At 44.4% G+C, this 25655-nt stretch overlaps 1 protein-coding gene across 1 annotated transcript in view; it reads left to right on the plus strand.

Annotated features, from left to right (window-relative positions):
• Positions 1–25655, plus strand: part of LOC136838134 (zinc finger protein 91-like) — a 265765-nt gene that overhangs the window by 219829 nt on the left and 20281 nt on the right. The window contains 3 exon segments of the mRNA XM_067102988.1: positions 771–892; positions 6604–6720; positions 11289–11292. Of these exon segments, the coding sequence (XP_066959089.1) occupies positions 771–892; positions 6604–6720; positions 11289–11292 (243 nt within the window).

Below are 25655 nucleotides of genomic sequence, written 5' to 3' on the forward strand. Positions count from 1 at the left end.
TCAGAAAATAGCAAGGGCCCTAGAAGTGGATCATTTTCAATCAAATGTGTCAGCAGGCAAGCCTCACCAATAGCCAGGTAAGTCAAGTAGCAAATAAACAAAAGTTATCAGTATGCAAAGAGTGGGCATACTCGTCAGACAAGTAAACCTAGTCCTGGTGTACCTAAGTATCTGAGTGTAAAGAAATATCAGTCACACAGGTACACAGAAGCCCCAAAATGGGCAGTGAGTGTAGATCTGCAACAAACGTGGTCATTTTGAAATCAATGTAGGTTTTCTAATAGAAAGACCACTAAACATATCAATGGAGCCATGCATTTATATATGGGCTGGAGCAAACATGAAGAAAATTCACACAATGCAATGGAAGCAGAACCCAAATATGCATTTCACATAAAGTCAGTAAACAAAGATGCTAAGGAATGACTTGTGGGTCAGATAAAATTGGTGGACCCATACAAATGCATACAGATAAACTGGAAAAGTTACAGTTGTTTCGTAAATGAGTTGTCAAAAGCAAACATTTGTTAATAATCAAAGCCTCAGACAAGGTGCTTAAAATTACAATGGTACAAACATAGACATTATTGATTCGTCAAGTGATAGGAACCGTACCAAGTCCTGCATTAGTTGTAGACAATGCAGAGAACTTGAGCCTATATTGGTTATAGTGTATGAAACTGGAGTGACATAGCATTTTAAGAATTACAGGTACAAAACAGCAGAAAAAACGTAGAACTTCACTAAGTAACCTTTAATCTGAATTTCAGGAAGTAGCCTTTGAAGGCAAATTAGGAACAGTAAAGACTGCACAAACAGTCACATTTACAAAGCACAGCCCGACTTCAGCTCCCTGTGAACTGAACGCAGCAGTGGAAACTGAAATTAGAAGGTTAGAAAATGAAGCCTCATGGAAGAAAGCTGATTAATCAGGGTTTGGCTACACCATTAGTTCTGATCATAAAGGAAAACAACCAGCTTAGTTTATGCAGAGATTACAGGGAAACATTACGTCCCCAACTACAGGAACCTCAACATCCACAGCTTCATTCCAAAGAAACGTTTGCAACTTTGTCAGGATGTGCTGCATTTTCAAAGGTAGCTCTCAGACAGACATTTTAACAGCTCTACGTGGATAAAAATTCACAAGTATTTTGCACAGTCAACACACACACACACAGACACACAAATTTTGCACCACATCATCCAAACAACAAACAATCCAGCAATATGACAGCAAAGTGGACAAAAGTTTGTTGGTATGCCTGGAGTACTCATTTTCACTTATGACATATTAGTCGCAATCAAAAAGAAGAAAGACCATAAGGAAACATTAAGCACAGTTCTGAAGAAACTGGGAGAACATAACATTAGGGGCAATAAGCAGAAGAATTTTAGAAGCTGATTCAGTAGAATATTTAGGATTGATCATTAGGCTGCGTTCACACCAAGGGAGTCGCTTCAAGTCGAGTCACATCAAGTCACGGTAATTCATTTGAAGCGATTCATTTTGAAGAAACCCTGTTCACACCAAATGCATCAACCTACTGCGCCAATAAGTCAAGTCTGTACTCTTTTTTTATCTTTATATTGCCACAGTGCCACGATAGGTTTTGTTGAGAATGGCTGCATATTCTCTTGCTAAAATTAATGCTTTGCTGCGGCTTTGTCGTCGCAAATGCAAAAATATGCCTCGAATCTGGGTGCATCATCTGAACAAATGACACACTGCACTAATAATGACAGTTTAGATGATTATTGAGAGAGAGAGAGAGAGAGAGAGAGAAGATCAAGGGACTGACAAAGTTATCTTTCCAAGGTAAAAAACCACTGAAATTTCTAATATTTTATTACCGTTTAATTCTGAAGGAGGGCTCCACATCTAGTTTTGAGGTTTAAACCTTGTAAAACCCTTTAATATCAGGTTTTTAGTATATTAGACTACCTGAAAAAGTGGAAAACCTACCTAACCTAACAGATTACATAATTATCATAAAATATAGGCCTATGGGTAGAAAGGGGATATTGATAATTTTGGCTATTTTGAGTTCATAGTAATATATAAGCAAAATGTATTGTTCAAAGGATAATAGAGCATTCAAAGTTAATAAAACTGTTGTCTTTTAACTGCACGTGACATTGAAGCAGCAACTCCTTTCCATAAACTGACAATAAAGTCACGATCACGGTGGTTGGGGTCACTGGCATCATAGAATAGCATGGCGCTTCTGAACTAAGTTTATTAGTGGTTCGACCAGCATACTTGCAAATGACAGGTGACACTCACTATGACTGACATCAAAAATAGGTACAGCTCTATTTGTGACCTGAAGCGATGCAACACAATGTGATGTGATGTGACTCGACACATTCGGTGTGAACGGTTTTTTCAAAGGCCCATACAAATCAGTGTTAAAACTGGGTTGGCGATTCATGATGCCTCATGAATTTTCGTGACTTGACGTGACTCGACTCGACGCGACTCCCTTGGTGTGAACGCAGCCTTAGTGGTGAAGGCATTCACATGACAAAGGATAAAGCAAGGGCAGGGCAGTCACCAAGGTCTCAGAAAAGGCCAATGCAATACAATCACTTTTACATCTCCTAACATTTCATGGAAGTTCCTTTCAGAACTCGGCAACAATTCCCAACCCATTATATTATTTACGAACAAGGATGGAGAATGGAACTGGACAAAAGAATCTCAGAAACTTTATGGAGGAATCAAAGCAGAAGTCACATCACCCACATACCTAGTGCATTATGAAATGGGTTTGCAGTTGTGCTTCAAACACAGGTTTTGGGACAGTGCCAGCACGTGTAATGAATGCCCAATGGTACAGCAGAGAGAAGCCTACTGCATTTTCCTCCCGAGTATTGGACAAGGCAGAGCGGAATTACTCATAAATTGTAAAGGTGTAAAGATGAAAGAAATTCTGTCTGAATCTTTACTGTGGGAAAAAGATCACATCAGCCACTTTGTAATGAGTAAAACACTTAGTTTCATATCCTATTTTGTTTTTATCTGTCTTAATACTTTAACCTTGATAGTAACTTTTCTTTGACATATGTCCACTCCCTACTTGTTTGTTTATTGTGATCCTTTCTCCTTTTAGGTGCAATATCGGTAGCGTCCTCAACTAAGGCACAATTTAGCTTGTGGGAAGAATTGGATGCAAAAGAAAATGATTTTGACTGTCAAGAAACAATTCGCATGCTATGAGGTGAAGTGATTGCTGCACTTGCCAGAGGTAAGAGACTTACCGTTCCTTCTCTGTGATAAATTAATGCACATGTATTATGCCTCTTGGAATCGTAGACCTAAGAACATTTAGGATATGTGAAACTCATTTGCGCGAGGGATCCTGGAGAATGAGTAGTGTGTGTATTAAGTGAATAATGGACTGTTTTTCTGTGTACTGAATCTCTTCTGTGACAGAAACTGTATGTGTGGCTTTTGGGAAAATAAGCATTGTGAACAGAGAAAAAAAAAAAAAAAAAAACTATTTTTAGGTCAAAAACAAATTTACCCATTACTGGCAACAAGTATCACAGGTTACAGTCAGTTAGAACTCAAAGGTTATGAACAAGTTGAAAATCTTACAAAGGTAAACCTTTCACTCCTCCTTGTCATGTCATGATGAGAAGAACATGCAGAATGCCGTAATAACAAATAATCAGTGAATGTTAGAAAGAGTTGGGGGGGGGGGGGTTAAGCAGAGTTAAATAATAAAGTCCATGGAATAGTCCCACTGTGCCTGTAAAAGCCAGGTGAAAGCTTGAGAATGTGCAGTGATTACAGAATAGTGAATGAGGCCACTGTGAAAGATAATAGGGTTCCAATTTGCATTCATTTCAGTGCATGAATAGTATGCATAGTGTGAAAGTAATTACAAAAGTACATTTTTGTACAGTGTGTTATTTATTATCTGATCCCTATTCCCGAAGACAGCAGGCCAACTACTGCATTTTTAAATGCAGAAAAGATACCAATTGAAAAATTTATGTTTGGATTAGCAAATGTCACTGCCACCTTCCTTCCATGGGCTGTGACTGTTGCGTTGAATGAATTTCCAAACATTTTTTTTTATTTTTTTAATAACAATTTGATAATGACTCAATCACTGAAGAGAGTAAGCACTTAGTGAGTGTAGTGTTAAGGAAGTTGGAGAGGAAGTGATGGTATCCAAATGTAAGTGGTTTGCAGTGAGAGAAGAGCTGAAGAAGAAAGAGTGAGAATGAAAGCTAATGAAAGGAGAATGAAGAATTAAAGAAGCTAATTAAAGGAATGGAAGAGACCATAATGAAGTGTTGTTTGAAGAAAGCTGAGGAGGAGAGAATGGATGAAAAGGTTGCCAACATGATATGGAAGATCTGGGGAGTGCAAGGTGCAGGAGGAGGAGGAGGAGGAGGAAAGAATGTGAAGAGGACCTCAGCTCCTGTGGCAGCTTTCAAGAGAGAAAGTAATGATAATAACGCCAAGTGAGTAAGAGTTTGAAGGAAGGAAGAAAGGAAGACAAAAAATGAATGCTGGACAGAGAGTGGCAGAGAGACCGTGAGGAAAAGAAAAAAAGAGTAAAGAAGATTCATTGCAGTATTATTCCCCATTGCAAGTGAGGCATGAGTGGTAATTGTCAGTGAACAGGAAGAGTGATGCTTAGCAAGAGATGGAGTGAAATGAAGTACATAGGAGGAGAGTGCTGATTCGTGCAGTGCCACAGATAACAGAGTTTAGTGTAACTGGAGTAAGGAACATAGCAGACTTTTCCTGGGGCTATGACCATTTCTGGATGAAAAACTTCATAGAAAAAGATGAAGATTCTGAGTGCAAGAACTAAGAGGGTTTTTGGAAAGAAAAGCGGGGGAGGTCCTGAATTTCATGAGACAGTAATGAGCAGAGATGATCAGAAATCCAAAACTGTCAAAGAGAGATGATTAATAAAGTAAGGACAATGAAAGCGGGAGTGAAATACTGGAATAGGAATGAGTCCAAAAACATGAAGAATGAGGAAGAATGAAAGTTGACACATGCCCTACTCATCAGTCAAAGACATCAGCCAAGAAAAAGTTTGGGATTGAAGGTATCAAAGAAAATGAATATCTGATGAAAAGGTTTCTGGATACTGTACCTTCCAAGGTGGCTGAGTTTATAGACGGTAAACCTAAAAATGAAAAAGAGAGAGAAGGGTGAATGAAAGGTTGAAATGGGATGATGTGCTGGAAAAAGCAGATCATGAGTTTGGAAAAGACTGGAAGTGAGTGGAAAGAGGAATGAAAGCAACGAGAGGTGTGTATGTAGGAAGAGAGAGATCACGTGATTGAAGTATCCTCGAATGCAAGTCGTACAGAGATGCCCGATTAAGTACCCTGGTAAATGTTTTGGCAAAGTTTTTTGGATGCAAATTATGGGAATCAGCGAGACAAACGGAAATTATATGCCAGGAAGGTTAGAGTGAGGAAAGATCATAGTGCAAGTCTCAGGAAGGATATAAGGAGGAGTGTAAGCCAGGCAAGTAGGTTCAATTTACAGTGCATATAAGGAATGAATAATGTAGATGGTTGTAGGTTCCTGTTTTGGTTGTGGTGAGGTACGACGTTGTAGTGCAAAAGATTGTACAGAAATGTTTGAAGTGACTCAGTAGATTAGGGCACATAACAAAATTATTTGGAGAGCAGAGAATGGTGTGTGTGACAGAGTGTGTGTGTGTGTGTGTGTGTGTGTGTTAGCTGTGGCCAGCAAAGTTACTTTTCTAGAATGTGCAAACTCCATGGAAGCCAGTGTACAGCTTGTGGTACGCCAGGACGTAGGCAACAGCCGGAAGAACTGGGCAAATAGGACAAGGAAGAAGATCAGGAATGAACGTAGGTAGTGTAGGTTGCACAAGCAGAGTATGAAGAGGGTGCAAAGGGGCGAGTCCTATGGTCCAGAAGGAGTGCATGTTTTGAATGTAAGAGAAGGATTTACATTCAATGATGTGTGTTGGAGTAGAAATATGGCCGAGTGTCTTCTGAGTTACAAACGAGTTTAGATGGGTGGAAATACATGCTTTGATTGACACTGGGTGTGGTGTGAATGGCATTACAGAAATGCCTTTGAGAGGTTAACATGAAGTGAATGGACAGAATGCATGTCATGAATTTGTGAGAGGAGTTGGAAAGTCGTCTTCTGTATCTGTTGTTGGAAATTGAAGAATCAGTTGTGAATGCTGGAAGAAGAAGAATGGAAGGGGATGATTTCTATAAGACAGATGGGGTGAACAACAAGTACCATGTGTTATAAGAGTATAGTTTAGCTTTCTTAAGAAGAAGAAGAAGAAGAAGAAGAAGAAGAAGAAGAAGAAGAAGAAAGAAAGAAGAAGAAAGACCACTGAGACAGTGCAGCCGATGCGAAATGATTAGTGAGTTGGGTGAGTACACAAGAAGCCAGTTGTATGTTAGGAAAAAAGCAAGTTTAAGCTGTAGATGTGAAATTACACAGGGATTATAATAGTATTGTAGTGAGTGTGAGGAAGAAGGAGGGATGGCAGAGTAATCTAGGTTTGAGAAGCAATGATGAGGATAAGTGCAAGTGTTTGATGCAGTAATGGAGGATCCTGTCAGCAGGCAAATACAAATCTACAGAGGAAGGGGCAGAGATGTTGTATATATGGGAGCAGGAAATAGGTTGGGAGAGATGAAAACTCTTGTGAATGGTGGTGATGATGATGATGATGATGAGAGGTAAGTTTCACACTATCATGTGATGACTAGTTGAGCTCAGCAAGGAAAATTTCTTCCAAGGCACCTGAAGTATGGCGTCGCCTTCTCTCCTTGACAAAGAATCTACTAATATGTGCTCAGCAGTAAGGAAGGTCATTTTTGCAGCATAAGGTGAGTGAGTCTGGAGAGAGGAAAGTTGATAAGCTTGTAAAGAAGGTTGAGTGAAAGTTCTGGAAAAGTGCAGAGGTGTAATGAACAAATTATTGACAGCTTTCATTAACATTATAATGTTAGTCAGGTTAACTGGTATCATGCACTTATACAAAACTTACCTAAAAATATTTTCTGGAGGATGAAGTTGCTGCTTTGAGTTGGGTCATAGAAGAAATCGGAAAGGATCTGTAAAAAGCATTCAGTCGTTAATAACCTCCAGAAACTAGTCATTTTTATTTCATCCACACTTACAGTATTTCATTCTAATGGATAGATTTTGTTTATAAATCAGCACCAGGTTGGATGTTTGTTATAAATCGCAGATTTTTGAGTCAATGTTTCATAGCAACAAATTTAAACTGCAGTTTTCTACATGTAGCCTGAGTATATTATACAGGAATGTTTTATATTCAGATTTGTATATGTCACAGCAACAAACATATTATCCACCACAACTGAAATCCAAGCATAATCCTGGTTAAGAGGAATTACTGCTTTACGTAGTCTAGTAATATTAATGGACTACACAGCTGCGTGTTTCAAAAACAGGAAATACAAGGTCTTTGAATAGCTGGAAATAAGTAAAAGTGTTACTTGCTTTCAGTGGGAGAAAGTTACCCTTAAGTAGTAGGCTGTACTTCTCTGTCTTTAAATCTTCGCCTGTAAACCTCTTTGGACAAAACCAACAGACTATAAACCCAAAAGGGTTCCAACGGCAAGTCAGCCTAGAGAGAGAGAGAGAGAGAGAGAGAGAGAGAGAGATTATAGGAAAAGGGGATAAATGATTAGGTATGAGGGAACTGGAAATAAACCTGATGCCCCTGAATTCAGGAGATATCAGCAGAAAGCAGGAATGACTCTGATCACTGCTTAAACATTGAAGATCAGAAGATTCCAAAACTGCACTAGGCAAACCATTCTCGTTTTGGTGTTCCTTTAAAAGATAGTGTCATAATACCAAACGCCCTCTGGTCCTTCATGAACGTTATTGGCGTTTATGCAGAGGTAATGACTGCACTTACAGCCTAGCTAATAGTACCTAACATTTGATAAGCTGGTGTGTGCATTTGCACAAAAGGGCTTCAGTGTTCACAGGGGGTTGGGGACTCGACCTTCACGAACAGAAGGGAGAAATGTATACCAACCACCAAAGTCAAGTATTTTCAGACCTACACTACCCCACACTGCATGAGTTCTAGTTGTGCTGAAGCATTTAGAGGAGAGCTGCCCCACTCACCCCACCTTACTAGGCAATTTAGATATAAAAACTGTGCATTCATTAAAAACTGTCATTGATAAGATGTCGGGTTGAATGATAGTTCTAAGACTAAACAAGTTATTCCATGAATCACGACTGAGCATTATGTTAGCATTAGAAAAACTGGTCAACCATCCTACCACACACACGCACACACACATAGTGGGGTAGTGCCTTTAGTGTACTTTATGCGGTGCACTGTAGACATTTCTTAAGATTCCCTGCAGCATATCTCACGGCTAGCTGCAGCCCCTTTCGCATTTCTTTTATAGCACTTTCAAGTGCATATTCTCTTTCTTTTATCTTTCCACCCTCTCTAACAATTGATTTGAAACTTAACTGCTTTGAGTTTTCCTCCTGTTACAACTTTCAAAGCTTTTTGCTGTCAATTTCCGTTTCAGCGTTGAATGACCTCATAGGTTCCAGCACTTGGCCTTCGGCCTAAATTATAGATTCTTCTATTCTATTCACACACACACACACACACACACACACAGACTCCAAATCACAATATCAAAGACAAACACTAACATGAGAGTTAAAACAAAGAGCTTGTACGCTAATCACTAAGGCAAAGCCATTGCTGTCACTCAGAAAGGTGCATCGCTGGAGGCCTGGAGCAGAACCCTTTCCCTGAAGGTTTGTGGTGCCACACTGTCACTTCCAGTACAGGCTCAGCTGAAAGTGATCAAGGCCATAGTGGGTGCAGCTTTGCCTGTCTTCTTTCCATCTTCACCATTTCAACAATGACATGAGCAGGGACCAAATATACTTCGGTATTCGCACACACTTCGAAAAAAATACTGCCATTTACGAGATTTTCATCGTGTTTTTAGACAGAACATGCACATAATACAGGGAACAGTTTATTTCTCATGAAGTGACAAAGAAATATTGGTAAAAGTGACCCAAGCAATTACTGACAGGAATCCTCACAGCCAAAACTATAGGGTCATATTCCTACAGGAGGCATTTTTAAAGGAGAAAAAACAATAAATCTCATGCACTGGATACACTCTCTATGCCCGTGCGTGAATGCTCTAAACAAGAAAACATTTGAAAGTAAACAACAGCAGGTATAAACAGACAATATCACTGACAGTATTTCAATAGCTTCTGCATCGCATCATGTCTACTAAATGCCCAGGTGTCATCTGCTTCTGATGAGAATACAATATGAACAGTCTGTCTGCTAAAGGCCTGCATCCCAGGCTCTTGAAAACACACATATCCAATTGCATGTCTTCAGTTTTGTGCGCAGTTGAACCGATGCAGCTTATTAGTAGTGTCACCTGACCCTGAAAATCAACAATAAAAGAGACGTGTACAGCAATCCTTTCTCCCTTGTCCAAGAGGAGGAAGAGTGGCCATCAAGCGAGGACATGCCATTGCACACCAGACAGATACCAAGAGTTGTATTTCAAGGACATATTTCAAATCCTATCCATCCGTCATGGGATGCAACCATGCAGGGAGGAGGACTCATTCTCGCCCCATTTCAATGTCCCCATAGAAAACGAGGTCATCCCTGAACAGCAAACAGACTTAGAATAAGTGCAACAAGACGAATGTCAGGGACATAAACACAACTAGACACCACGCTCCCTCCTGTATACCCAAAGGTCATCTGAGAGCAAGAACCAATGACACAGTCACAAGCAATAGAAAACCAAATATATACTATGACTATGTGACTGAATGGGCTCAAAAGAATAACCTCCCTTCAACAAGGTGAGTAACACTGGAAGCTGTCAGGGTTACTCATCTCCTTTGAGTTTTTAATCTTCGTAAGGAACTGAGAGCTTCAAAGTCTTCTCCCCACAACAAAATAGACACAATAAACAAAAGGCTCATGTCAAGCCTAGAAGTCATTAAAAAGAGCCTCCTTGTGCTGATCCTCTTCAGTGGTCAACAAACCTGCAGAGCTGATCTCTTTCTGCAGGGCTGCTGCTGCTGCTGCTGCTGCTGCTGCTGCCCTTTCCACCTCTTCTTGTGTAGACTGGGGTTTCTTCCTCCTGTGAAATACAGACACGTATGTATAAAATTATTTGATAATTTCTACGAAATAAATACAAATATGAAAGGAGAATTATACAACTTTTATTGCTTAAAATATAAAATCTTTCACTCAGGGCAGTAGGTAGTTGAAAACATCACATAATACTTTTCATCAGACTTTCCCTGCATGACCTGACATTAAGAGCAGAATGACAAAGCAGTCATTTTGACCGCAGTTCCATTTCCAGATGTCTATGTGATTTCTCCCTTACTAAAATGATTAATTTTATTCTGTTTGACTTTTCTTAATTCATCATGATGTTTATAGACCCTCAAAAGAAAATTGGAAACAGAGTATTGCTCTATAGGATATGGGCTTTTCACCTTCAGTGAGCCCAGCTCATGTATGTATATGTATGTAATATATAATATATCTTTTTATGTATATATATGTACTTACATATATGTATATATATATATTTGCTATATATAGAATTCAGAAGTTAAGAGGGCATTTGTGGCTATTAGAATTACATATGTCTCTGGTAAGAAATTATTATTAGATTTTATATATATATATATATATATATATATATATATATATATATATATATATATATACATATATATATATAACTTATATATATATATATATATATATATATATATATATGTAACTATATATATATGAGGGCATCACCAACCAGAGAAGGTTGTAAACGCCACCACCAATTTGAGTTAGGCATACCAGTAGATGTATCGTTTCCTCAGTAGGAGTATCGATTTGCTTTACATGAATGAACGTGATGTCGCGCGGAGCTTACAGCCTCATAAGAGCTCAGTTACAACCAGAAGGTTGCATGTGCAGCAGCTCAGAGCGAGCCAATGAGAGCGCGCGTCACTAAACGGGTATTCAGTTCTAGGCCAATCAGCATTTTCCTGCATAAGGGGCTCGTAAGTGTCGGCCAATCACCGAGCAGTTTACATCTCCACTATTGTTTACATTCCCAGTCTAGTGATTTTCGCGGCGAAATTGAATGTCCGTAGTTAATGTGATTTGGTTTGTTGATGACCATCCTCGTTAGGTTGAAATTGTCTATTAATACTTTCTACTTTTCAGGAGGGTAAGTATTCATGCAGGCACAGTTTTTCATAAGTTTTATTCTTAACACTAAACTATTTCACACGGCCAGCCACACTGGACTTAGAAATTTCTTGATGTTAGAGAGTTGAGTGACACAAACCCTACCCAATTGGGTTTTCAAGCTAACTCTAACTAAAAATTGATCAGAATGAACTCTGGACCTATGTTGAATAAAACTCCGCCTCCTTGAGGACGTCTACTTTACTCTTAATGGTTCAATCTTAACTCCCACTTTTGGCAAGGACAAATCAGGTCAATTTGCTGACCTTTTGATTCCTCTCTAGCGCCTCCTTCCTTTCCCACATCTTGGAGGTTTGTTATGGTTACATTTCAATTTACTTGGTCTCATGGCTCATCATTTTTAAATTATAAACATCGTCTCTCTCTCTCTCTCTCTCTCTCTCTCTCTCTCTCTCTCTCTCTCTCTCTCTCTCTCTCTCTCTCTCTCTCTCTCTCTCTCTCTCATAATCCCGATCAGTGAATCTCATACTTATTCACTGCATAACAATGGCACAAATGACGTTTAGTAGAACAGGGCTGATATATTTTTACATTATACCCTTATTCGATATGATAAAAGATCGTCAAGGAAATATACTGCTAAATTTAAGCTGCAAGTTGTAACTGAAACTGAGAAAACAATGTTCAAGCTGCTAATGTATACAGGTAGTGCTCGAGTTACGATGGGGTTAGGTTCCAAAAAACCCATCGTTTGTTGAAATAATCGTAAGTCGAATATAGCCTAGCCTACACTAGGGTAATCAGTACCATGTATACATACGAGGGTAAGTCAAAAAGTTCCAGGAAAAATTGTTGAATGATGTATTTACACAGGAATGAAACAACCCAAATACTTGGTAAACAATTATCTGTGATGTAGTGATCCATATAGACTTGTTACCTCAGTCATCCTCTTGCTACCGTGGTGTTAACATCTGCTTCAGAAAAGTAACTTCTTGAACCCATGGAAAATAAAAATTTTGTACATGCAACTTACCCGTCAGATATATACTTAGCTATAGTCTCCGACGTTCCCGACAGAAATTCAAATTTCGCGGCACACGCGACAGGTAGGTCAGGTGATCTACCATACCCGCCGCTGGGTGGCGGGAATAGGAACCATTCCCGTTTTCTAATCAGATTTTCTCTGTCGCTGGTTCCGGCAACATCTGTTGTTGGTTCCTCCTGCTTAGATTTTCATTTTTCGCTTGCTGAGGATTATTTTGGACTGACCTTTGGTGACGTATTGGATCTTTGGCTTGGCATATGCTTTTGTGGTTTGATTTTGATTTTGGCTTTTGGATTTTTCTGTAAGAATGTCTGATCAGAGTGTTGCACCAGTGTTTTAGTGTGTGTGTTAAGTCTGATTGTAAGGTGAGACTACCGAAAGCTTCGGTGATCCTCATACTGTGTGTTCGAGGTGTAGGGGAATGATTGCTCGATTGAGAACACTTGTGTTGAATGTGAGAATCTCACTGATCTGGAATGGAAAGCTTTGAACTCTTATGTGAAGCAAGTTGGAGAAGGATAGAGTTAGGAAGGCTTCTTCTAGAAGCTCAAGTAGGTCTCTTTCTAAGGAGGTAGATTTAGAACCTAACACTCTTCCAGATTCGCCTGTCACTCCAGTTGTTTCAGCTCCTTCACCCTTCGTCGAACCTGTGGATTCGTCGTCGGAGATGGCTGCAATGAAGGCTACGATCCACAAGATGCAGTTGCAGATGCGTGCGTTGGAGAAAAGAAAGTGAGAAGTGATAGTGATGTGTGTAGTGTCCCCAGTGTAGTGGAGGGGGCGTCTGACCGGCTCCGCATCGCTCCTAGGCCTAGACCTCTTCCAAACTCCCAGACCCAGTGGAGGAGGAATGTCGACAGCCGCAAGGGGGATGAAGAGCGCTCCCAACGGTCAGGCGTCCCTTCGGCAGCGCCTGTTGACGCGTCCCAGGCTGCCTTAGATCGCTGTAGAAAAGGGATCTTGAAGAAGTGTTTCTTGTTTTCTGCTTCTTCTTCACCCAAGCGTGGTTGGAGTTCGGCTGAGGAGTCGCGCCCTTTGAAGAGGACTTGGAAGGCTCCTAGAGGAGACGCATTGGACTCCAGCCCTGAGCGCTTCCCTGAGGGTTCTCCCGTTGCCAAGAATAGAACTCGAAGATCTCCCTCCTCTTCTTCTGGTGGTCAGGAGTCCACCAAGCAGATCCTGGTGGGCCTCCAGGCTCAGCTCAGCTGCTCTTGCTGGCTCTTTATCAATGAGCTCTTCTTCTCAGGGAAGGATGCCTCTCTTCCGATCAAGTCCTCCAAGAGACACTCTTCTCCCAGCAAGTCTTCTTCTGTGAAGCGTTCTTCTCCTGTTAAGCGCCCCTCCAGCAGCAGATGCTCCTCTCCTGCCAGGCGCTCCTCTCCTGGTAGGCGCTCCTCTCCTTGTAGGCGCTCCTCTCCTTGTAGGCGCTTCCCTCCTAGGCGCTCTTTGTCGGCGGATAGCGCCTCTCCTCCCAGGCGCTCGCGCCCTCGTCGTCGTCGGTCTTCTCCTATTGGAGATGTTTTCTCCCCAGTGAAACGCTCTTCTCGTCAGTCTCGTTCTTCGCCTCGTAGAAGCTCCTCGCCAGCCTCCCTCCCTTCTGGTAGGCGCCCCTCTCCCAGCAAGGGCTCCTCTTCCGTTCGAGCCTCTTCTCCTATCAGGCGCCAGTCATCTAGCAGGCGCTTCTCTCCGGATCGTCGTTCTTCAGTAGACAAAGGCTCCTCTCCTTCTAGGCGCTCTTCTTCTGGCAAGTGCCCTTCTACTTCCAAACGTTCTCCTCCTCCTTCAGGCCTGGCAGTGTTATCGGAGGACGAATCCCCCAAGGATATCAATGTTTCTGATTACAAGAGGTTGACAGCTTTGCTGGTTCAGGAGTATGGAGAATCCCTCAAGCCTGCTTCTCCTCCTTCTCCTGGCTCCATGCTTTCGAGCACCAAGGCCTCGAAGTCTTCCTCTTTGGTTAAAATGCGACCTACGATCTCAATGAAGAAAGCGCTTAAAGGCTTCGGAGAGTGGCTCTCTTCGAAGAAGGATGCCGGCAAGACTGTCTTCTCCTTGCCTCCCTCTAGGCTTTCGGGCAGAGCGGGAATGTGGTACGAGACTAAGGAACCGATGGGGTTAGCCCTCCCCTCATCGGCTGGCTCAGACTTCTCTTCGCTAGTGGATTCTTCCAGAAGACTCTCCCTTAATTCGGCCAAGGCTTCTTGGGGACTTTGTGAATTGGATCATTTCCTCAAGGGCCTTTTCCGCGTTCTGGAAGTTTTCAACTTTATGGACTGGTCTCTAGGGGCCTTAGCTAAGAGGAGTCTTGAAGAGGACTTGGTCAGTATGGAGGACCTCAGCAGTGTGTTGTCTTGCTTGGACAAGGCTGTTAAGGACGGCTCTATGGAGATCGCTTGCCTGTTCGGCACTGGCCTGCTTAAGAAGAGATCAGTCTTCAGTGCTTTCCTCTCCAAATCGGTTTCTCCTCTCCAGAGGTCTTCCCTCTTGTACGCTCCTCTGTCAAGCCATCTTTTCCCGCAAGAGACTGTTAAGGAGGTCTCTCATTCTTTGTCTGAGAAAGCTTCTCAGGATCTGCTGGCCCAGTCGTCTAAGAGGATGAGACCTACTGCTCCCCTTGCTAAGAAGGAGAAGGCCCCTTTCAGGAGCCCTTTCGAGGGATCCAGGTCTATCAGGAGGCGTAGGCCTGAAAGAAGATCAAGACCTTCAGGACTCCCTGCCAGGAAGTCCAAGTGAGAAAATCAAGTCCTCCAGATGCCAGTAGGTGCCAGGCTTCTGAAGTTCTCCTAAGCCTGGGCACAGAAGGGTGTGGACGAATGGTCCCTCTCTATCTTGAGGAAGGGTTACCTCATTCCCTTCATCTCGAAGCCTCCCTTGACAACAACTCCGAGGGAGTTATCGGCGAGATACAAGGATCCTGTGCGGAGGCAAGCCCTTCTGCTAGCCGTCGAGCAAATGCTAGCAAAGGCTGCCATAGAACCGGTGCAAGATCTTCACTCCCCGGGATTTTACAATCGGCTTTTTCTAGTGCCAAAAACTTCGGGAGGGTGGAGACCGGTCTTGGATGTGAGCTCCCTGAACTCGTTCGTCATCAAGAAGAAGTTCTCTATGGAGACGACGTCCTCTGTTCTGTCGTCTCTTCGTCAAGGAGATTGGATGGTGTCCCTGGACCTTCAGGATGCTTACTTCCACGTTCCCATCCATCCCTCCTCCAGGAAGTTCCTAAGGGTCATGGTAGGCGGAAGAACCTTTCAGTTCAGGGTTCTGTGCTTCGGACTTTCCACAGCTCCCCAAGTGTTCACGACCATTCTCAGGAATGTAGCTCACTGGTTGCATTTGGAGGGGGTGAGGATTTCCTTGTATCTTGACGACTGGCTAATTCGGGCCAATTCGAAAAACCGTTGTCTGGAGGACCTTTCTCGTACTTTAAAACTGGTTCAGTCTCTAGGACTTCTTGTGAACCTTGAGAAGTCTCAGATGATTCCTCAGCAGGAAATTGTCTACCTGGGGATTCTGATGGATTCTCGGGGTTTTCGAGCGTTTCCCTCCCTGGAAAGAAGGGAACGCTGCCTTCAAAAGGTGACAGACTTTCTAGGGAAAGACAGATGTTCGGCGAGGGAATGGATGAGTCTGCTGGGGACCATTTCCTCACTGGAACAGTTCGTTTCTCTAGGAAGGCTTCACCTAAGACCTCTACAGTTCTTCCTGAACGAATCTTGGGATCGGAAGTCCCAAGAGTTGTCAGACTCCTTTCTGATCACAAATCAGGTAAAGGAACATCTCCGTTGGTGGTTAGACCTCCAGAAACTGGGTCTAGGAATTCCTCTGCAACCGCCAAACCCTCGCCTAGTGTTGTTCTCAGACGCGTCGGAGTCGGGTTGGGGAGCAACACTAGGCTCGGAAGAAGTGTCAGGCACCTGGGACACAGATCAGAGGTCCTGGCACATCAACAAGAAGGAGCTAGTAGCCATTCATCTAGCGCTCATCCGATTCGAACTTCTGGTCAAGGGGTCAGTAGTCCTTGTCAATTCAGACAACACCACAGCCCTGGCTTATATCAGGAAGCAAGGAGGGACTCATTCCTTCTCCCTGTACTTCGCAGCAAGGAGCCTTCTGTTTTGGGCGGCGGAGAGGAACATCGTTCTCCTCACCAGATTTGTTCAGGGAGAAAGGAATGTGAGAGCGGATCTGCTCAGCAGGAAAGACCAGGTTCTTCCCACGGAATGGTCTCTACATCAAGAGGTTTGCAAAAGGCTGTGGTTCCTGTGGGGGAGACCTCATATCGACCTCTTCGCCACCCATTGGAACAAGAGATTGGAGAACTACTGCTCCCCAGTCTCGGACCCCAGAGCAGTAGCAATAGACGGCCTTCTCCTAGATTGGGAAGGTCTAGACGGTTATGCTTTTCCCCCGTTCAAGATTCTAGGGGAGGTGATAAGAAAGTTCGCTTCTTCGAAGGGCACCAAGCTCACCCTGATTGCTCCCTTTTGGCCATCCCGAGACTGGTTCACAGAGGTACTGGAATGGATGATAGACTTTCCCAGGTCGCTCCCTCTCAGGAGCGATCTTCTCAAACAGCCCCACTTTGACAGATATCACAAGAACCTTCCCGCTCTAAACCTAACTGCCTTCAGACTGTCGAAGGACTGGTTAGAGCGAAGGATTTTCGCACAAAGGCTGCGAGGGCTATCGCCAGAGCCAGAAGATCCTCTACCTTGCACCTCTACCAGTCGAAGTGGGAAGTCTTTAGGAGATGGTGTCGAGCTCAGAAAGTGTCCTCTTCCAGTACCTCTGTAATGGAGATAGCGGATTTCCTTCTTTATCTAAGGGAACAGTGTAACCTGGCGGTTTCTACCATCAAGGGATATAGAAGCATGCTTTCCTCAGTTTTTTTAGACACAGAGGTCTTAACATCTCCGATAATAAGGACCTTCACGACCTTATAAGGTCTTTTGAGACGTCTAAAAACAAGTCCCCTAGACCTCCCAGCTGGAATTTGGACGTGGTTTTAAGATTCTTAATGTCTGATAAATTTGAGCCTCCTCGATCTGCCTCTTTCAGGGATTTAACCAGGAAATCGTTGTTTCTTTTTGCTCTTGCATCTGCTAAAAGATTGAGCGAATTACAGGCTTTGGAAGGTTCAGTCGGCTTTAAGAAGGACTCTGCGATCTGCTCCTTTAAGCCTCTCTTCTTAGCAAAGAACGAGAACCCTTCAAAACCTTGGCCTAGGAGTTTTGAGGTCAAGGGACTCTCCGCTATTTCAGGACAGGAGCTAGAGCACACTCTCTGTCCAGTAAGAAGCCTTAGATGTTATCTGGAGAAAAATAAACAGCTTGGAGGTAACACTGAAAGTCTTTGGTGCTCTGTCAAGGATCCTTCAAGAGCAATTTCTAATAACGCCCAGGCTTTCTTCATTAAGGATGTTATCAAGGAGGCTCATCTTTCTTGCAAAGACGAACATTTACAGCTCCTAAGAGTGAATGCTCATGAGGTGAGAGCCATAGCTACTTCTCTGGCTTTCCACAAGTCTTGGTCCCTCCAGTCTATTGTGGACGCTACGTACTGGAGATGTAACTCAGTGTTTGCTTCTCATTATTTGAGAGATGTTCGTGTTACGTATGAGAAGTGCTTCTCTCTAGGAGCTTACGTATCCGCGGATTCGGTGCTGGGTCAAGGAGCTGAAGCTAATCCTTTTGTTCATGACACTTACCTGACAGATATATATATAGCTGTATTCTCCGAAAGGGACCGACAGAAATTCAAAAACTTACGGCACACGCAGATGGGCCAGGTGGTTAGTACCCATTCCCGCCGCTGGGAGGCGGGTATCAGGAACCATTCCCATTTTCTATTCAGATTTTCTCTGTCGCCGGTATTGTCAACACCTGTTGTCAATACCTCCGCCTTCGTTGGATTTCACAGTAAACTTTTCCACTGAGTATTCTGATTGTCTTTTGGTTTTTTGACTTTGGCTTTGTGGATAGGCATACGCTTCTTTGGACTGATTTGATTTTGGTTTTGGCTATTTCTTGAACAAGATGTCTGGTTCTAGTTCTGCTAGTTTCAGGGTGTGTGTTGTGAAGGAGTGTAAATCAGGTGAGGCTACCGAAAGCTTCTATGTAGACCCTCACACAGTATGCATGAGATGTAGAGGGCATGTCTGTATGTTGGATGATCGCGGCAAGGAGTGTGAATCGTTGCCTGATTCTGATTGGAAGGCTTTCGATTCTTACGTTCGCAAGCTTGAGCGTGACCGTGTAAGGAGGTCTTCCTCCAGGAGTGTGTCTGTTGGTGGGAGTCAGGGTATTAATTTATCTCCTGTTAATCCTACTAATGCTTCTCCTTTCCCTGTAGAGTCGCCTTCGAACCCTGTGATTGCGTCTGCGGAAGGTAATGCCCTTGCGCAGATTTTAAACTCCATTCGTACTTTGGAGTCTAAGGTGTTGGCGATCGAAAGTGCAGTGAAGTGTAGTGATCCCCCCAGTGTTGTGGAGGGGCCGTCAGATCGGCCCTATAATGCCTCTAGGCCTGGACCTCTGCCGAACTCCCAGGACTTAGGGAATGGGCATGTCGAAAGCCGCAAGAGGGTTACGGGGACCCCCCACCGATCTGGCGTCCCTTCGGCAGGCCTTGTTGACGTCTCCCAGGCTGCCAAGGATCGTGCTCGCGCACGGATCCTTAAGGATTGCTTCTCGTCCTCCGAGGCGCCCTCTCCACTTAAGGGGTCGCGCTCTCGGTTGGACTCTCGTCCGTTCAAGAGGAGCCACGTTGAAGAGGACGCTTCTTCTCCTCTTTCTCGTGCTTTGGAATCTTCTCCCGACTGGCTGCGCGATTTGCCGCTGCAGAAGAGGACCAGGACTTCTTCGGAGGAGGACGTTGCTGAACGTCCCAGCCGCCCCAAGAAGAGAGCTCTTGTCACCCTTGGTAGAAGGAGGAGGACGTCTCCTTCCCCCTCTTCTTCTCATAAGAGCAGCCCTTCTCCTGAGAGGGCTTCCTCTCCTTCGAAGCGTCTTATCCAGGATATGCAGCGGCAGTTAGCTTCCCTTCTCGCTGCTAAGGAGACGGAGCCTCGTAGGCGCCGTAAGGATTTGACGCTGCCAGTTAAGAGATCTAAGAGGTCTCCCTCTCCTGCTCTTCGTTCGTCTCTCTCTCCTGCGGTTTCTCGTAGTCGCCCTCATCGTTCATCGGATCATCAGCTCTCCTTGCCCCGTCGTGACGCGCTGGTTGATCAGGACGCTCCTCTTGCAGCTCGGCTTGCCGCTAGTAAGAGTTCGCGCCAAGACGTTCTTCTTGACTCTCCTCTTTCTTCTCGCCCTCTTTTTGATGTTCGGCAGGACGCTCCCCAGGACGCTTCTCTTTATTCCCGATCTCTGCACGACGCTCTTCAGGACTCTCGTCAAGAAGCTCGTCGGGTCGCTCGTCAGGACTCTCGTCAGGACGCTCGGCAGCTTGTGAGACAGGACGCTCTTCAGGACGCTCGGCTGCTTGTGAAGCAGGACGCTCGGCAGGACGCTCGTCAGGACGCTCGGCAGGACGCTTCTGTACGAGTTGTTCCGGACTTTTCTGCTGCTTCTTCCCACGAGAAGAGGTCTCTGGGCCGAATTGGACCCAAAGGTCATAGTCTCCCTCTAGCCCCGGAAGACTCTCCTGTCGCTCCTGTCGAAGAGGGTGGTTTGTCTCAGGAGTCGGACTCTGCAGAACAGGAGCAGCCCCCTCTGTCGTCTTTCTCCGACTACCGGGTTTTGGCTAGCATGCTTAAGGAACTTTTCCAGATAAATTTCAGCCTACTGCTCCTCTTTCCCTTCCTTCGCAGTTAGCTTCCTCGAAGGTGAAGAAATCGCCCGGCTTCCTGCAAATGAAGACTTCTCTGGCTGCTAGAAACGCTCTCAAGAGAGTCAACTCTTGGATGGAAGATAGGAAGTCTCAAGGAAAATCTTCCTTCGCTCTACCCCTGTCTAGATTGTGTGGGAAAGCTGGAATGTGGTATGAGACGGGAGAGGAAATTGGCTCAAGAGTTCCTTCTTCCTCTCAAGGCGACTTTGCGAGCCTCGTTGATGCTTCAAGGAGGTCTCTCCTTTCTTCTTCGAAAGTGTCCTGGACTCTTTCTGAGACCGACCACCATCTGAAAGGCCTTTTCAAGTCTATGGAGGTTTTTAACTTTCTGGACTGGTGCTTGGGGCCTTGGACTTAAGGACTCGTAGTCCAGATTCTTTTCTCTGGGGAGCTGTCCAGTGTACTGTCTTGCATGGACAAGGCCGTCAGGGATGGTGCAGATGAACTGGCTTCGCATTTTGGTACAACCCTCCTAAAGAAGAGGGCTTTGTACTGCAATTTTGCTGCCAAGTCGGTTTCTCCTGTTCAGAGGGCTGAGTTACTTTTTGCCCCTCTGTCTAGCCATCTCTTCCCCCAGCCGCTTGTCAAGGATCTCGCCTCCAGCCTTAAGGAGAAGGCTACTCAGGATCTCCTTGCTCAGTCTTCCAGACGTCCTAGTGTCCCTTCCACGTCATCGCAAGGACTTCCCTCGAAGAGACAGAAGCCCTTTCCTGGGAGATCTTCCTCCTCCAGACCCTTTTCGCGAGGAAGACGTCTCTCCAGAGGCGGAGCCCCTTCTTCCCAAAGGGGCAAGAAGTGACTTTCTCCACCTCCAGACACCAGTAGGAGCCAGGCTTCTCCTGTTTTCGGAAGCCTGGAAAGTAAGAGGGGCGGATTCCTGGTCCCTCAATGTAATCAAGAAAGGTTACAGGATCCCGTTCTCGAAAACCCCCGTCCTCAACTCCCAGAGATCTGTCGCCTTCTTACCGTCGGAGAAGCAACAGATCCTTTTAGATCTGCTGCAAGAAATGATCGAGAAGAGGGCCATAGAGCGAGTCCTGGATCTGGAGTCTCCAGGTTTTTACAATCGTCTCTTCCTAGTTCCAAAACAGTCAGGGGGGTGGAGACCAGTCCTGGACGTCAGCAGACTGAACAATTTTGTCGTCAAAGAAAAGTTCAAAATGGAAACGCCCCAGTCTGTTATCAATGCGCTGCGACCAGGCGATTGGATGGTCTCTCTCGACCTCCAGGACGCTTATTTTCATGTCCCAATTCATCCTCAGTCGAGAAAGTATTTGAGATTTGTCCTGGGGGGAAGAGTGTACCAGTTCAGAGCTCTCTGTTTCGGACTGAGTACAGCTCCTATGGTGTTCACAGTCCTGATGAGGAACGTTGCCCGGTGGCTTCATCTTGCCGGTATAAGGATCTCGCTCTATCTGGACGACTGGCTCATCCGAGCCACATCGGAACAAAGGTGTCTGGAGGACTTACATTCAACTTTGAAGCTGACAAAATCCCTGGGACTTCTTGTGAATTTAGAGAAGTCGTATCTGATCCCCTCTCAGTCCATTCTTTATCTGGGGATTCAGATGGATTCAGCGGTTTTTCGAGCCTTTCCATCCCAGGAACGTCAGCAGCACTGCTTCGTAAAAGTTTCGGCCTTCCTGGGGAAAGAAACATGCTCGGTGAGGGAATGGATGAGTCTGCTGGGGACCATTTCATCACTAGAGAAGTTTGTTTCCCTGGGGAGGTTGCATCTCAGACCCCTACAGTTCTTTCTTGCGGACAACTGGAAGAACAAGGAGGATTTGGAGGAGTCTCTCAGGATCTCTCTCTCTGTCAAGGACCATCTTCGGTGGTGGCTCGATCCCTTAAAGTTGGCAGAAGGGGTCTCTCTCTATCTTCAGAACTGGGGGGGGAGGAAGTGTCAGGCACCTGGAAAGGGGAACAGGTGTCCTGGCACATAAATCTAAAAGAACTGAAAGCGATTTTCTTGGCTCTTCAGTTCTTCGAAGATCAAGTTGCAGGCCGGGTAATTCAAGTCAACTCAGACAACACCACGGCCCTGGCGTACCTCAAGAAACAGGGAGGTACTCATTCTCGGTCCCTGTTCTTGATCGCCAAGGAGATCCTGCTGTGGGCACATTCTCGTCGGGTGACAATTCTCACTCGTTTCGTAGCAGGGGTCGAGAATGTACGCGCGGACCTTCTCAGTCGGCAGCATCAGCTTCTGCCAACAGAATGGACTCTGAACGCGGAAGTGTGTCAGGAACTTTGGAAGCTTTGGGGACGTCCCCTGGTGGACATTTTTGCAACTTCAAGGACCACAAGGCTGCCCCTTTACTGCTCTCCCATGCTCGACCCGGGGGCCCTAGCAGTAGATGCCTTTCTCTGGGACTGGAAGGGTCTAGATCTGTATGCCTTTCCCCCCATTCAAGATTCTGGGGGAAGTCGTCAGGAAGTTTGTAGCTTCAGAAGGGACGAGAATGACTTTAATCGCCCCCTTTTGGCCTTCAGCGGAGTGGTTCCCAGAGGTCATGTCTCTCTTGGTGGATTTTACAAGAACGCTTCCTTTGAGAACAGATCTTCTCAAACAACCCCACTTCGAGAGGTACCACAAAAACCTTCCCGCTCTGAGTCTGACTGCATACAGACTATCGAGTTGCTCAGAGCGAGAGGTTTTTCTAAACCAGTGGCTAAGGCGATCGCTAACGCCAGGAGAGCCTCTTCCAGCGCAGTGTACCAGTCTAAGTGGGTCATTTTTAGGAAGTGGTGTAAACTTAAGAGAATTTCCTCTACCACAACCTCTGTGTCCCAGATAGCGGACTTCCTTTTTTATTTGAGAAAGGATTTAAAGCTGGCAGTCCCTACCATCAAAGGCTATAGGAGTATGCTGTCAACGGTCTTTAGGCATAGAGGCCTTGACTTATCGGACAATAAAGACCTTCATGATCTTCTTAGGTCTTTTGAGACTTCTAAGGTAGCCTCCCTAAGTTACCTTCAGGAATTTAGATGTCGTTCTAAAATTCCTGATGTCCAAGAGATTTGAACCTTTACATTCTGCTTCCTTCAAAGATGTAACCAAGAAAGCTATTTTCCTAACTGCTCTGGCGACGGCGAAGAGAGTTAGTGAACTTCAAGCGATCAGCAAGATTATAGGTTTCAGAGGCCCTGATGCTGTCTGTTCTCTGAGTCCTATGTTTCTTGCCAAGAATGAAAACCCGTCTTCCCCTTGGCCCAGGTCCTTCGAAATTAAGGGCTTGACGAACATCACTGGACAAGAACCTGAGAGAACCCTGTGTCCTGTCAGGGCTCTGAAATTTTATTTGCAGAGGACCCAGGATTGTAGAGGTCCTTCTAGCAATCTTTGGTGCTCGGTTAAGAGGCCTGATATACCTCTCTCGAAGAATGCCCTGGCGTTCTTTTTACGAAGCACCATCATAGACGCCCATTCCAGTGTGCTAGACAAGGATTTGAGAACTTTGAAGGTCAAGGCTCACGAAGTGAGAGCCATTGCTACCTCAGTGGCCTTCCAGAAAAACCAGTCTCTCAATGACATTCTGGGTGCCACTTTTTGGCGAAGCAATTCTGTTTTTGCTTCTCATTATCTCACAGAAGTGAAAACGTCCTATGAGAATTGCTGTGTGCTGGGGCCTTACATTTCCGCAAATACGATCTTGGGAACAGAAAGCGACTCTCATCCTCTCCTTTAGTTTTGTTTTTGTGTGTTTTTTAAATATTTTATGTGTTGTTTTTTATGGTTGTTGGGTCTCCACCAGTGGTGGTCGCCCTAGTCCTTAGTTTATGTTAATCTTTCTTGACGTAACTAGGCTTGGTCATGTGGTTGTTTAGTTTGTCGCTTACCCTCTCAGTAAGGTCATATGGTCTAGTCACATTGTGGTCTCGCCCCCGTTGACAGATCATCTAAATTTCACCAGCTTTATAGGTCTCTACCTCGCTGGAGTTCTCTAGTAAAGCAGAAGCAGACTTGGGTGACAGTAATCACGAAGTCAGCAATGCTAGCAGGTAAGGAACCAAGGCGTCAATCGCCTACATATGTTTGTTTCCTAAATCCTATTCTGTCTCTTCCCACCTCCAATGGTGGGATTCAGCTATATATATATCTGTCAGGTAAGTGTCATGAACAAAATGATATTTTTATGATAAAATAAAGTTTGTTCATACTTACCTGGCAGATATATATAATCATAGTACCCGCCCTCCTCCCCTCAGGAGACAGTAGTTCTAGTTTCTAGAAAATCTGAATAGAAAATGGGAATGGTTCCTGATACCCGCCTCCCAGCGGCGGGAATGGGTACTAACCACCTGGCCCATCTGCGTGTGCCGTAAGTTTTTGAATTTCTGTCGGTCCCTTTCGGAGAATACAGCTATATATATATCTGCCAGGTAAGTATGAACAAACTTTATTTTATCATAAAAATATCATTTTTAGTCTAGCTATTTGGTTGTTTCTTTTAATGCGTGGTTGTGTTTTTTATGGTCGGCTGGAAGAGAGTGTGGAGATACTCTCTCTTTCATCTCGTATCACTAACAAGGTTAGGCTTGGTCAGGTGGTCGGGTTTGGTTGTTAGCTCCTTGTAGTTTTTATTATTACCTAGCTCTGTCATGTAAGAGGGATAGCCCCCATTGATATGATTCAGGTAGAGGGCTCTGTCTTGTAAGTGGGTTAATCCCCATTGACACGATCCATAACAGGCTCTGTCATGTAAGTGGGTCTTCCCCCATTGATATGATCCAGAAGGGCTGTCAGTCATAGGTCTCTTCCTCGCTGAAGCTCTTGAGGCATGCAGACTCATAGGCAGTATCCATGAAGTCTTCTGCCCAATCAGGTAAGAACCATGGATTTTGTTTATCCTACAACATATGTTGTTTCCCGTTTTTTAGTTATTTGCTGTCTCTTGCCCTCCTCCAAGGGTGCCAGTCAGCTAAGTATATATCTGACGGGTAAGTTGCATGTACAAAAATGATATTTTTATGATAAAATAAAGTTTTGTACATACTTACCCGGTAGATATATACGATTATGGCCCTCCCAGCCTCCCCTCAGGAGACAGGTGGAAGAGATAATCTGATTAGAAAACGGGAATGGTTCCTATTCCCGCCACCCAGCGGCGGGTTTGGTAGATCACCTGACCTACCTGTCGCGTGTGCCGCGAAATTTGAATTTCTGTCGGGAACGTCGGAGACTATAGCTAAGTATATATCTGCCGGGTAAGTATGTACAAAACTTTATTTTATCATAAAAATATCATGTTTAACTAAATTTGATTGCAAAAGGAAGAGCTAACCATACAATATTATCATACATCTGGTATTTGTGCCACTATTTACTTTGAAGTTGGACATTAATGCTCTGATGATCAGGTCAAGTGGAGGTTAAGTACTTTTATGCCTCTAGTGGGGGACTTAGTCCATAGAAGGGAATGTAGGTGATGTGGAGAGTATGTTGTTGTTTTCAGAATTTACAAGAAGCTGAAGCTGAGAGGTTCCAGAAAGTGCCCAGT

The sequence above is a fragment of the Macrobrachium rosenbergii genome, unplaced genomic scaffold (genome assembly GCF_040412425.1).
Source record: "Macrobrachium rosenbergii isolate ZJJX-2024 unplaced genomic scaffold, ASM4041242v1 171, whole genome shotgun sequence".
NCBI classification, from domain to species: domain Eukaryota; kingdom Metazoa; phylum Arthropoda; class Malacostraca; order Decapoda; family Palaemonidae; genus Macrobrachium; species Macrobrachium rosenbergii.